The sequence below is a fragment of the Hyposmocoma kahamanoa genome, unplaced genomic scaffold (genome assembly GCF_003589595.1).
Source record: "Hyposmocoma kahamanoa isolate Upper Pololo Valley unplaced genomic scaffold, ASM358959v1 202, whole genome shotgun sequence".
In the NCBI taxonomy this organism is placed as follows: Eukaryota; Metazoa; Arthropoda; class Insecta; order Lepidoptera; family Cosmopterigidae; genus Hyposmocoma; species Hyposmocoma kahamanoa.
In genome coordinates this window covers 9,592,184-9,607,189 of record NW_020653726.1, presented here as the reverse complement: position 1 = coordinate 9,607,189, position 15,006 = coordinate 9,592,184, and the positions used below count along the sequence as shown (strand labels likewise).

The 15,006-nt window shown below is 36.1% G+C and overlaps 1 protein-coding gene across 4 annotated transcripts in view; it reads left to right on the top strand.

The window, feature by feature from the left end:
- The first annotated feature begins 3,126 nt into the window (after window positions 1-3,126).
- The window catches only part of LOC113226941 (serine/arginine-rich splicing factor 7-like), a 20,159-nt gene continuing 8,279 nt past the window's right edge, over window positions 3,127-15,006 (top strand). Inside the window, exons 1-3 of one of the 4 annotated variants that reach the window (XM_026459756.1) lie at window positions 3,127-3,213; window positions 3,770-3,951; window positions 4,847-5,037. In XM_026459756.1, the coding sequence (XP_026315541.1) occupies window positions 3,775-3,951; window positions 4,847-5,037 (368 nt within the window). In that variant the 5' untranslated portion in view covers window positions 3,127-3,213; window positions 3,770-3,774. Of the gene's footprint in view, window positions 3,214-3,423; window positions 3,952-4,846; window positions 5,038-5,381; window positions 5,614-15,006 lie in introns of those variants that run through there. The other 3 variants (XM_026459755.1, XM_026459757.1, XM_026459753.1) reach the window with 3 other exon arrangements.

The following is a 15,006-nucleotide window of genomic DNA, read 5'->3' as shown; positions in this document are numbered from 1 at the left end:
TTTCAAGGAAAAAATATTTTAATGGATTTTTTTTGTAAAATTGCAGGCATTCTGGGAATTTTAAGAGTCGTGGTAGACAGCAGTACTACTTAGGTGGCCGTTAAAATAACAACATCAGAAATATCTGAAAAATTGTGGTTGTGGTGATTTAAAATATCATTAAGGGAGTAAATTTTCGAAGAATAACAATTTTTTTATCGTAATTTAAAAAAAAATGATATAAATTTTTTTTCTTATTTTTCCTCAAGTAGTTATACGCAGGTACCACTCTCCAGCGCCCGCTTATCGTTGAATTTTGGGACACGTTGTATAATTACCGATGAAATTTGATTCCGTTTATTTTGTAATTAGATGTTTTGCTCTTTTTCCCACACCACCGAATAGAACAGCACGGCATTGTTAGAGATATTATCTTTATTACAATAAATACAGAATATTTTTTGGAATACACGGAGACGTACACACAGGTCAGTAGTTGGCCTGTCTATATTTCAGTGCAAACGAGAGTTGATATTTAAAAGAGCTGTATCGCTAATGTGTTACCAGGAATATATGGCCCTTATTTCGTCTCTATTTCTGGTTATATACTCGATGACACCATACCATAAAAAATAGCCAATACGATCCAAGTAATTGGATCGTATTGACTATTTTTTATGGCAAAGTCGGACTATCCATTCGATTTTGTATCATTCTTACTAAACGTTGGTTACTTAAAAATGTAGGATTTCAAAATAGCCTTTCAAATTTTAAAAGTCACCTTCCAAATTTTCATAGAACGGCCGACATTTAGTATTACATTTAACATAGACCAGCCCCGTTCAGGCCTCCGCGATAAATTTATTATACCCACATTTAGCTGTCTGTTCGAGTAATAAACCGCCACTTTGAAATTTTATATACAATAACGAAGGTGTCAAGCAATGTGACTTCACATTTTTGACGCACCGCGTGCACATATTTTCTTTACTCATGTGCCGCGACCAATGGCTGCGAAAGTATATCGCAATGTCAAACATGACCATGGCAAGATCACATCTGAGTTTAAAACATTTTAACAGCTCTGCACGGTAAGGTGAGGAGAAATCGACTGCGATAAATATGTCACGGGGAGGTTTATTATTATCGCATGCGATATACTGCCATGCTACGCATGATGGCATTGAGCTTGGCCTCAACTATCACCTGGCCATAGTGGCGTTAAACTATTCATTGTTATGTTAAAATGAGGAACGACCGCTCCCTCTCGCTTACCTCTCATCGTTTTCTGTATGCTAAGTACCTAATAATGTTCCTCAAAATTTGTTAGCAAATAAATCGAATATTTTTCATCTTTTTTCAGGAAAATTTCTTCTTCTCTCTACATTCTTGGCCTAAGACCAGCCGTCCGAGGAACGTCCCAGAAATGCCAGATCTGCTGCAACCGAAAGGCCAAGCCCGTGTCACTGCCCATCGGAGATCTACCCGCTACCAGAATGGCACATCACCAGCGGCCTTTCACTCATGTCGGTCTGGATCACTTCGGCCCACTCACCCCGTCACCATCTGCACACGCAAAGCCAAGAGGTGGATAGCGCTTTTTACGTGCATGACTGTAAGGGCAATACATCTCAAAATCGTAGAAAAGCTATCTTCAGACTCTGCCTTAATGGCGATTCGTTGCTTCATTGCCAGAAGAGGATGTCCTGCCCGCATTTTTTCTGACAACAGTACCTCTTTCGTCGACGCGGCGAGGATGTTGCCGGAGCTCTTTAAATTTTACACAGATCGTAAAATAGAGTGGTGTTTCATACCACCGTCTGCAACCGTTCATGAGAGGTTGTTGGGAGCGGTTGGTTCGGTCCGTAAAATCTACCATTGCCGTAACCCTGAAAGAGATCTCACCCAAAGAAGAGGTTTTAAACACCCTGCTCCTTGAAGCCGAATGCATCTTAAACGCTACACCTCTCACCCATGTTTCAGTCGACGTGGCTTCAGAGCACGTTATAACTCCATTCACCTTTTTAATTGGCACCTCCAGCAATGAGCCGGTAATCAAGAAGTTCGATGATGCAGATCTCCACAGACGCGCCGATTGGAGAAAAGCGTAGAGACTCGCAGATCACTTTTGGCAACGTTTTGTAAAAAAATGCTTCTCTCCGTAGGGGGCCATACTGGCGACCTGCATCGTCATTTTCTTCACCGTTCTTTTGGCCATTAAATTCGAAATTTCTTGTTCCATTTTTATAATTGACTGCATCCTTCAAAAGTAAAATAAGTGAGAGTGTGAATTTTGCAGCGACCACAACTGGGTTTTTTTCCTCATCCTCAACACCCTTTGTCCTGCCTTCAAAAGGCCTTCAACGTGCAAAGGTTGTTGTTGCTAGTAGATGGCTTAATGAAGATCTATTGTCCCTTTTACATTCAGCCCCTGCCGCTGCCGGCAATAATTCCCTAAATACTGCTGCAGCAGGATCGAGAGGAGTGTGTGTTTACATACTGCCCTACCACTCACTTCGCTTTCAAGTTTCGGCAATGGCAGACGTCGAAATAATTACAGCGGCCGCGCTGTCTCTTTTTGCGATACATAATTATGTTCGATATTTAAAAAGATATCGAATACAAAAAAGAATGTTCATCGTAGACGATGGTGGATGATATCTATCCATCGAAATAGAACTTTGTTAGTACCTAATTATCAACCTACCTACTTAACTAATTTTTTAATGCATATACTAATTCTATTAGTAAGTATGAGTTGTTTATCATGCCTGTCTTTTGTTTCAGGGACGTAATGAATAACTTTTTCAATGAAATGAATAGTGAAGAATCTGGGGAATTTACTAACTTTTGCAGAATGTCTCGTACCGATTTTGAATTTCTGTTGAACAAAATGTTTCTGTTTATGTTGTTTATCCTTAACATCCCAAATGACTTTTTCCGTTTCCAGTAGTTCTAAGAATTTTATTGTAATCTCATTGCTCTATTCGGACGGCATTTTCGATGATCTAAAGTAGTCTTTCTCCTCCAGGCGCTTGGCGAGTACTGAGCGTCGGAGCAGAATGTGAACACGCACTGCCGCTCGCGCTGCCGGTCCTTTGACTTCCGCACAAAAAACCGCCATTTTGGGGAGCGCCGGGCAGCGCGAGTGGCAATGGCAGTGGCATGAGAAGTATCGCGTTTACACACTCGTCCTGCCCACTTCCCTGCTCACTACGGCTGAATGTAAATGAGGTATTAGAAGAGGAGAGGAATACATTTCCCGCCTCATGCTAGAGAACAAAAAAGCTTATGAAGCTGTAGAGTACATTATTCCCACTATTGATGTCATGCATCGAGTATGTCATTGGATTGAAAACGTATATGGAAAGTTAATCCAAAATGAAGACAAAATGAAGTATAGGCTGTATTGCTTGACGCCACAGTCGTTATATATAATTGTAGTACAAAAAAAACCGCCATTTTGGTCAATTGTGGTAAATTTTGGGGCTGGATTTATCTTTTTAATTTGTGGTGTGAATTGTGTGGTGGATTGGTTATTAAAATTCTTTCTTTCTTTGATAAAGTAATTACTGATCTGTGTTCTTTGGCAATTACTGTAGAATCGCCACTAATTGAAACAAACTCTCAACCATTCATCGTGATTTCTTTTCCCTGTTATTAATTCTGACCGGAATAGTTATAGACCAATACATTTATTTTGTCACTGAATTTAAAGATATTTGTATTTTATAAACATTTTGAAAAAAGTGTTAGCTTTGTTTATATATTATCAGGCTTGTTTTTTTAGGAAATATGTCCAGATACGGTGATTGCAAGGTTTATGTCGGTGATTTGGGTAACAACGCGAGCAAACCTGAACTTGAAGATGCATTTTCATATTACGGCCCGTTAAGGAATGTTTGGGTGGCTCGGAATCCACCCGGCTTTGCGTTTGTTGAATTCGAAGATCCTCGTGATGCCGAGGATGCGGTAAGTCTGTTCAATAAACTGTATCACTAATCTAGATGACAAAATAACTAAATAGAGGGTGGGCATTTCCATCAGTACCCCTCAACGACACCGTAGCCCTTGTAAACTACCATGGATAAAGCAAAATTGCATGTAGATTTACAGGATCAATATAATGACAATTTATTACGCCAACTGACTGTTTAGGTACAAGCAGCTAGTGATTGCAGTTGATAAATATTCTATTCACTGCTCTGTAAAGAGCCAAACTAATTTCATTTTATAAGCTTTATCCAGGTACATAAGTTACAAGCTATATTCAGGATTCACAATTTTATCTAAACAAATTCATGAAAAAAAGTAAGTATTTGATAATATTACTTATCACAACTAGATAAGAAAAGAAAATATATTTATTTATTTATTTATTTATTTATACATTTTAGGAAAATTCACGGACAAATAATACAATTATAGTAAACTTAAATATGAGTAATCCAATGCCATTTACGAATTTCCACCTACACCTATATCTTATTATTGTTGGAAAAGTGGGCTTCTCATTAGAGCTCAAATTCAATGTTATACATATAAAGATAGCAAATAATGTGCAGTCAACAGCACATCAAACTATATAATTATGTTCGAATCTCGCCTCCTGTGCAACAGAACAATATCCATTAATTCCCAGATAGACAAATTTGGGAAATTAATTTCCTAAAAGGGTTCTGGTATACTTTTTTTACGGTAGTGCCCCAAAGTTAATAATATTGCTGTGGTACTCATACTACAGAGAATTTCTTACTTACAGACTAGGTAATTAATGTGGCATCAGGTTAGGAGCAAAATTTTTGTAGTAGCCTTGAAGCTTTTTCTAACATGCATTATGTAACCTACCCTATGGATGAATTTAAAGGTGCGAGGTTTAGATGGTCGTACAATATGTGGCCGCCGCGCGCGGGTTGAAATGTCGAACGGTGGACGCTATGGCGGACGCGGGCCGCCACCGCGTTCCCGGCTGCCTCCGCGCCCGTATGACGACCGCTGCTACGACTGCGGGGACCGTGGCCACTACGCCAGAGACTGCACGCGTCGCCGCCGGCGCAGGTAACCTTTTCAACCACCTAAAATAGGCTTTTTGTCAACCATCATTCGTGTTTGTCATGGATATTAAATAATTGGCATGGAATCTTTATGAATTACTGATTCATTAAGTACCTTCTTATACAGAGTACCTTGATGTTTATAATAACCACTGGTAGCAGGTAACTAGAACTTTTATTATTATTAAATAAATTAGTTTTGCTGCTGTTGCACACTGGTTGCAATGTTTAAATTTCTTATTCCACCAAGAAGTCCAATGTGTGGTAAATCTGAGAGACGATGGTGTAATGTAAAGATTCCATTCCTTATTTATGGACCCACATAAACCAATGATAACTATGTTATAGGTTATCATTGGCCTGTGCGCCGAGAACGAACTCGTCAGTGTCTGCACTTCTTATTGTCTGCGCTACGTAGCTTTCACTTCGCGGCGTGAGCGCCGCTAATGTTGGCCACATCTAACTTCGCTCTGCGAACTACGTAGCAGCGTGCACACTTCACTTGTCGCGAACTACATTGCGAGTAATGTTCGTTCTGCGCGTCGCTACACACGTCTAATGTAATCACTGCGTGCACTCAGTGAGTTACACATTATTATCCCATAAATTGTGTTCAAAGCAGGCTTGCTTTGTATATTAACATTTTCAGTTTTATAGGCTCTAAATTTTGGATTACACAGTTCATGTGAGCATATATGGGAAGTAATAAAAGCAATCATATTTCAGCTGATGACATACATGTGACTACAAATAAATTGAGTATGATTTGAGTATAGTTTTACATTAAGGTAGTCCCAGTAGATAATGCTCAATTTTCGAAGATCAAATTATGATATATTCTGTGTATGCTCATCAATCATCAATTCAGTTATGTTTTTCAAAAATACACTTCCTATTGCTGCGCCCTGTTTTATTTCTCAATATTTGTGTTTAATTTTTGTGCACATAGTTACACTTATAGATTTTTCGTATACAACGGGCGCCAGCATAAGATATTGTGTGACCTTTAAATAACGCAAAGACGATATTATGAAAATAGGTACTGAGAGAAAATCTAGTAGGCTGGTATTGAATTAGGCAGCACTTTAAAATTTACCAAAAAGTACCTTTACGAAGAAATATCTGACTGTTAAGGAATACCAATGAAGGTGGCATATCTATAAAGATTAAACACTCTTAAAAATAAAGAAAAAGTCTAGACCGCCAGTTTTCGGTTCAGTTTCTCAACAATCATACTAACTCTTGAAATGATAGATAGATGAAGATAAATCACAGACTCAAAGCACAAGGTAACTGCTAATTCTATAATTCATAACTACGTTATATTTGATCACCAGCATTGTCTTGCAAGATTTATTCCGCAAATTCGGAGCGGCGCACTATGGGAAATTTAGGTCAGTTACGGACTAAAAATCTGTAACTTTTTGTTTATTGAGATGCATTTCAATTTTTTATTATACATAGAGGGAATTACGACGCTTTTAAACGTATGTACATTTTTATTAAACTACCCGTAATTGAGAGACAAAAAAATGTGCAAAATCGTAAATCTCTCGCTGGTAATACTACCCAATTATTTATTTTTTTAAAAATCGAAAATCCATGTTACGGTAATTCTTCATTCATAAAATAAATTAAATGTAATTATAAATTTTACTTAAAATTATATAAAATAAAAAAATAAAAATATGAGACAAGAAAAAACATGACAGCATATTTGTTATTATTTCAGATATCTGTTTTAGACTCTAGCTTCTCTTCTATCATGGCCTATTATTACTGTAATATAATGTCTTTTTCAGAATCAGTGATGAGTTGGTCCATTTTCAATAGACGTAGCGTGTGTTCGTCAAGCTCCTGTCGATTTTTAACATAAGGCTTTCGGTTCCTGGTTATAAATGGATCAGAAGTACAAAGTAACGTGTGAAATACATCTTCATTTGTTGCATATCTAGAGCACTTTCTTGCGTGGTGTAATCAAATTTTTTTGTAGTCTTTATTACGAGATTCTTGAGCGTCTTCTGAAAGTTGTCCAATTGGTAACACTGCAAAATGATTAATTATACCTTCTCCGTGAATGAATATTTTGTCTACCGACGATGGCATGTAATACCAATCATATTTACTGACGTATATTCTTGCAGTTTCCAAAGCATATTCCCCAAATTTTTGAGAATCTATAATTATGCCAGATGATAAAGCTTGAAGGATTACATAGAGTCGCTTTATCAAAATTTCATCGACTGCCGTAATTTCAGCTGAGCAGGCTGCATTATAAAAAACCTTCTCTCAGTGTTACCGTCATTAGTATTACCACCTCCTTGCCGTGGTTTATCAATTATTAATCCACCACTACCGTTTTCTTCCACCACCACACCACACCACAGTTTTCTTCTCTTGTTTCATTTGTTTATTTTCGGCACTCATAGCTGACCATTTTTGAAACGAAAGGTTGTAAAAAATATGCAAAATGATCTCCATACAGCGATTCCAGGCGTGCCCTGTTGATAATCCATAAAGAAAAAACATTTCGTTTTCGGGCCTAGCAGTTACATTTTGTAAATTTTTCATTAGACATGGAGTAGCACCACAAATATTTCATGTTGAACTTGAAGGAGTGTCGGTTAATACCTGAGCTACTTTGCCGTCTATCATGGTCAAAAAAAGTTCATTTTTAACTTATAAAGCTACAAGTTTAGACTCACTTAGAAAAATAGAACGCATACTTCCCGATATGGTGGAAAAAAGATATTTATACCGTTGTACGCGGATAGGCTCCAAGGCAGAGAATCAAATATGAGAAGATTTGAATGTGGAAAATGTAAACGAGTGATCAACGGCCTGCAAAAACTATCGTACATGGGGGGGATTTTTGTGCATTTTTATGAGATACACCCATGTCAATTTCCGCGGGAAGTAAAAAATGTTCGAAATTCAAATAAATAAGATGGCCGCCATACAAATTTCAAAGTCTCCTATCACGGAAACTATTAAGAGATAGGTAGGCTCGAAGGAATGTCATAGAGGGTAACACTGGTCAACTGCCTAGGTTAAAAAAAATTCAAGATGCCGATTTCAAAATGCGGCCGAAGAAAAACTTGCTTCGATCTGGCTGAAAATTGGCATGCGAGGGTCTTTAGGAGCCTTAATCATAATTTGGGGTCAAAAAATTCTTTTCGCCATTTTTTAATATGGCTGCCATACAAGTAGGAAATGAAACTATTTTTCCGGATTTAAATCGCGTATATTTGTTTTTTCAAACAAACCGACGTTTCGGGCCCTTTACAGGTCCCATGGTCATGGTTGACATTACCGAAACGTCGGTTTGTTTGAAAAAACGAATATACGCGATTTAAATCCGGAAAAATAGTTTCATTTCCTATGTGTAACAATCGCGAAAACCTAAAAACTCGATATGCCATACAAGTGTTTTTTTCGTTAAGAATAGCTGTCGAAAGAGATTTGCTCTTATTCGCCTGAAAATTGGCATGTGAAGGCCACTAGAAATGCTGGATAATAATTAGTGCTCAAAAATTTGTTTTTCGCTATTTTCAAATATGGCCGGTCATAGAAGCGTTCGTTGGCGGCAGAAAAAAAATTGCTCAGATCCCTTTGAAAATTGGCATATGGGGGTCTCTAGGAGTGCTTGATAATAATTTGTGATCAAAATTGGTTTTTCGCCATTTTTAAATAAGGCCGCCATACAAACTCTTTTAGCGGCAGATAAAAATTTGCACTATTTCGACTGAAAATGGACATGTCGGGGTCTTTATGAGTGTTTAATAATAATTAGCGGTTAAAATTTATTTTTCACCATTTTTCAATATGGCTACCATACAAACTTTTTTGGCGATAGATACAAATTTCTTCTAATTCGACTGAAAATGACATGGCATCATAATTTAGGGTAAAAATTTTGTTTCCGCTGTTTTTCGATATAGCCGTAATTTATTTATGTAACTTACTTTGCTCGTACTGAAAATTAGCACGAAAAGATTTCTAAGATTGTTTGATAATAATTAGTGGTCATAACATATTTTTGTAATTTTTAAATATGACCGCCAATAAAGAGCTATTTAATTTTTTTTAAAACAAAATCCTAAGTGCCGAGATGCAGGCCGAGGTCCGTGGAGGGCGATGCCCGAAGCGTTCGCATGCCTTCGTACGGAGGTAATTATATACGGAGGCGTGATAGATTACGAGTACAAGATCTCACAATTATAAAAATGTAAGCCATACTTCGGAAATGAAACTATTTTTCCGGATTTAAATCGCGTATGTTTGTTTTTTTCAAACAAACCGACGACGTTTCGGGCCCTTTACAGGTCCCATGGTCACGGTTGACTCAGGTGGTACAGTCTTCAACCAGTTATGTCTAATATTGATGCAAACCATCCTATTTTTTCACTATAGTTACAATAGTTATTAATTAAATACCTTATTTTTTATTTTACAAAGAAAACATTCCAATTTACGCTACATTAAGTTTTACAAAATTAAATGATTTTATTGAATGAATTTTTATTCAATTAATTTATTCATTCGTTATTACAGGTACATGATATAGATCGTAATAATAATTTTATGGAATCTCTGCAATAAGCCAAAGTGGCATACGAAGTCAATTAAATAAAAATGTAATGTCAAAATAAAAATAAAAGAAAAATGGATACAATGCCAAAAAACCAATAATAATTAAAAAGTCTAAAATATTAATAAGTAAATGGTACCCAACTGTCAGCATTTACCTATTCTAAGAAACTGTCATTAAAATATTCTGCTATGCTATAGTAACACTTGTCAATTAATAATTGTTTTAATACATGCTTGAATTGCATTCCACTAAGGTTTTTTATTGCGTCTGGAATTTTATTAAATATTTTGGGTGCCATATCAACAACGCTATTTTTGTATAGGGCCGTTTTACATATATTTCTTCGGACCATATATTTCCTGGTATGAAATGTGCACTTGTGAACTTACTTTTTCTGGAAATTCACTCAAGTTCGTCTTAACAAAGATACATGCGTCAAAGACGTACAGACAATAAAGATGTACAGACATCGGAAGGTTAATAATTTTAGGTCACGGAAAAATGATCGGCAACTGTCAGTGTATTTAATGTTGCATATTTTATTAAGTTCAATTTATATTATTTATATATATATTATTTATATTATTATTATTAAATAATAATAGAAATTAGAATAAACTACCTTTTGATAAATACCAAAACAACGATAATCCAGAACACTCAGACCAAAACAACCTAGAAATGTTCGTTTCTTAAATTGGCCCAAATCGAGAATCGACCTCCTCATCAAGCGCCCATAGTACTAACTGCTGTGCCACCGAAGAACATGAGCACACCCCGTAAACTGAACCCGACCACGCGTCGCAGGCCGAGCCCAACGGGTACAGGGCTCGTACAATATAAAACCAACTGTTTCAAACCGTTTTTGTACACGGAATCTATCATCAATATCCTCGCCGTTGTGTGATCTAATAAATTCTGTAGGAATAACATTTTTGCACATGTGTCTGTAATTTCAATAGCTGATGCAGGTGGGTAATAGTTCTGTTTACTCTTTTGTACTTTGTAATAAGGTGGTAGAAAGAAACAGTTCCGTTCATCCGTAATATTCCTCAAATACAAATATTGAACCCTGGTCAGATCCAATTCAATAAATACACTTAATGCTTCTTGATCGCTCAGCGTTTGGATGGTATTAAAGTCGTCCATAAATTTTAGCACTGATATTTTTTTCTCTACATCTGCAGACCTCAATGCCTCCACAATTTTTGCTTCATTACTGTCTCCCTTTGATCGCAGCCCTTGAATATATGCACCATAGACGTGTTCGAATCCATATTCATTAAGTAGTGTAGCATTTTTGAGCTTCTTACTAGATTCTGAAGAATTTTCATAAGACATACATGGTCTTCCTCGTTTTCTAGTTGAAATAGATGGAATGGAATCGACTGTCGTTGAAAAAGTAACAGAAAACTCTTGACCCACCAATCACTGTTAACCTTCAAAAAGGTTTCTTTCTTTCGTGATGCTTAGCTCCATCGACTGTTAAACTGTGTTAGCAATTTTTTTTAACTCACTAATTATCAAACGTAAATTGTCCTCCGAAAGTTTTCAATCTCGTAAAAATGTTTCTAGACTCGATTCATTTCTTCCACCAGGAAAGTGTAGTTTCCATGTAGGAAAGTATTAAGTTCCCGTCCCAAACATTTGAAAGTACTCATATTCAAAGGAGTTGGAAAAGTATATTCAGTAACAGACGACTGCTTGTTTTAATAAATTTATGAAATTAATATGACAGAGCATTATATAGTAATGATGTAGTGTGAATAATATTGATAAATATGATAAATGCAACCGCATCTATATTATCTTGTCGCGTTGCATTGATAACGGTATTTTTCTGCGGTATGACATTTGTTACGATTTCTTTCATATCTATAGAAATCGCAAAAAACCGCAGCTGATTTTTATAAATTTTTGATAATGAGCACCGACGCTACGAAATAATACAAAATTCGAAGCTTCGACAAGCTTCGCTAACAGTCAAAACCATTGATGAATTTGATAAAGACAGGTTAATGTCTCCCATTTTTAATTATGATTTATTTTCTTTACATTACACAACAAATTTGAAAAATATCAACTATTTTTGACATTTACGTAAGATGTGCTTTGTAGAAATGTATAATAACACATAGCTTATTTAACAAAATCAATACGAAATACGACGTCGAAAGTTCCAATATACGGCACAACGAGGTAAGGACATTTTGGATATATTTTTATTAAATCTACATACCTATCTAACATAAAAAACCTTCAGTATAATAAAGTATGACATCTAAACTATCAAATAAAATTAAATGTGTATTTCAATTAATCATCAAAATTATCATTAAAATATTCAGATAAATTATAATAACTTATTATTTAAAGAACATTTAAGTTGCCTTTCGAGAGCCTTGGATTCGTTGATACACCTTATACTATTTGGGACATGGTTATATATTTTTATTTGCATTGAGTGAAGAGATGATGAATACAATTTGAATTTTGTGAAAGATAATTTCAATATGTTCTGTTTTTTCTTTCTTTGATGTTTCTGCTATTAATGGCGAATACAGATAACAGTATTTTTTAATGAACTTACAAGCTTCAAATATGTATAACTTGCAAGTTATTGTCAATATCCATCCGGCGACCGTGGACTTAATGTCAAAATTACGTCTTCACATATCATCTGAAACTCAAAATGCCTTGAGCCCCTAAATGCCTGAAATCTGGAAAACCTCAATGGTTATAATTCTGATTAAGAAAATGACAATCGATGTACAGTCGAATACAATGTATACATCTTCCTACCTACTTTGCGAGTTAGAAGAAAAAGTAATACAACCAATTAAAAAACGAAACCAAATTATAGAAATATTTATTTCACATAAAATTATACGGATAAATATTTATCTATAACGATTTCTTAATAAAATAACATTCTCCAAAAAAGACATTGGAGTAATAATAGGGGTTAAAGTATGAAATTGCCGATTTGTACTGAAAATCTAAATTGTTTATTTTTTAAATTTTTAACAAATTTATTTAATCAAAATAGTTGCCATTATTATCTATACATTGCTGCCATCTAATGGGAAGGTTATTAATGCCTTTGCGATAGAACTACGACGATCTAGACTGCACAAACTGTGTGAAAGCATTTTGTACTGCCTCCTGGGAAGAAAACTTCTTGTCACGTAGATAATTGTCCAAATCACGAAAAAAAATGGTAGTCCGTTGGAGCAAGGTCTGGTGAATACGGAGGATGACGAATGGTTTCTAACTGCAGTTCCTGAAGGGCCAAAATGGTTTCTCGTGCTGTGTGAGGTCTCGCGTTGTCGTGGAGCAATAATGGTGAAGATCGATTCATGAGTCGGGGCTGTTTTACTGCTAGTTTTGTCAACATGGTTCGGAGTTCGGCACAATAGACATCTGCCGTTATTGCTTGACCAGATCGGAGAAAACTATAGTGAATAACACCATGCTGAGACCACCAAACAGTTACCATTACCTTTTTATTGGTAAGTTTTGCTTTAGGACACTGTTGTGGCATTTGACCTGGGGTCAGCCATTGCATTTTTCTTTTCCGGTTATCATAAAGAATCCACTTTTCATCACATGTTACAATTCGATCCAATATTCCTTCATTTCTGTACCGGTTCAACAAGGCAACACAACTTTCAACACGCGTTTCTTTCTGCAGATCAGTCAAATCATGAGGCACCCATTTTTCGTATTTTTTTATTTTATTGATTTGACGCAAGTGAGTCAATATTGTGGGTAAGGTAACGTTAAACCATGCCGCTAATTCCTGGGTAGTTTGACTAGGATCGGCTTCCACTATCTCTCTTAATTCATCGTTATTCACCTGTGTCGGCGGTTTTCCTCGTGCCTCGTTCTTTAAGTCGAAATTTCCATCACGAAAGCGTTTAAACCAAAATCGCACGGTGCGTTCATTAGTAGACCCCTCTCCAAACGCAGCATTGATATTGCGGGCTGTTTCTGCCGCGTTAGTTCCGCGTCGGAACTCGTATTCAAAAATCACTCGAATTTTCGCAGTATCCATCTTTCTTGTCTAAATTGAATAACAAAAACAATTGAAAGTCGATATTCAAATGTTTCAAATTTAAAAAAAATCACAGAAACCATTTGAAAAAAGTTTCATTCGAAAACCTCAAACCATGAAGATTCTATGAAAATTCAAAGAACCTATTGCAATAAAACGGCAATTTCATACTTTAACCCCTAATATTTTCCTCTCTTAGCTCTCGTAGTTGTTTTTTAAAATTGTAGTCAAAGCTTATTTCATTTCGTTTACGACTGGCGCCTGAAAACAACGCATTTTTTATACGGGTATCTTGGTACGACGCTTCTCTTTTCAGAACATACACAAAACGAATGAGTGTAGGCTTGTGTGACATTCTAACATTAAGCCGCCTGTTCCACCCTTCCAAAACATTATTGCTGCGACGACGTTGATCGTTTCCGCAGCTGATAATTTCCGATTCCATACTCATCCATTGCTTATTAAAATATTTTTTCAATTTTTTCATTATGATATTATTCTCCATTCTTTCAACTATCATTAACCAACATGTATGTAAATGCTGTTCAGGCAACAATGGGAGACTTGCACATAAACGAGTAATATGTCTTCCAGCTTTGTTTTCGCAAATTCCTAAGGCTTTTGCCTTTTTCCACACCGCTCGGTTGAAATGGTAATAACAGCCATTTATACTTGCGTCAGGAAAAGTAGATTTTACAGCATTTATCTGTGCTTTTTCGAAGTCACATTTAAAAATGTCAATATTAATGCTCAGTTGATTACGTATTATATTAAATAATCTCGAGTAAGTGCTTTCAGTCTTATCCGGGAGTAAAGCGTACAGTACGGGTACCACATTTGTGACATGGCTGTTCATGCTCAAATCTAAATGTAAAGTGTATATTTGGCGGAAAGGTTTCAGGACTCTTTTAAATGTCCCATCTCCTGAAAATTGTTTAGATTTTCCCTTTCTAGCAGCGTCTAGGCTCAATTTAGTAGAAAAAATTAAAATTTTATCTATGTCTCCATCTTCAGCGACCAGGAAACTATCCCCCAATATTTTTGGAATTTTTACGTCTTTTAAGTAGGAAAATTCAGTATTACAGTGTTTTTTTCTTCTCTTCATACGAAGGCATTTGTACAATAGTCTCTTCATTATCGTTGTTTCCGTAATATTTTGATATGTGTTTTTCAAAAATCTTCTTTATTGGGGTCATTTTAGTACATATTTCTTCCTTACAAGCATCAATGACATGTCTCTCACATTTTGCGAATGATTGCTTCGACAAACATGCAAGCTACTTGGCCTCAATATACCGTTCCTGTCTACATTGAGAGTCAAA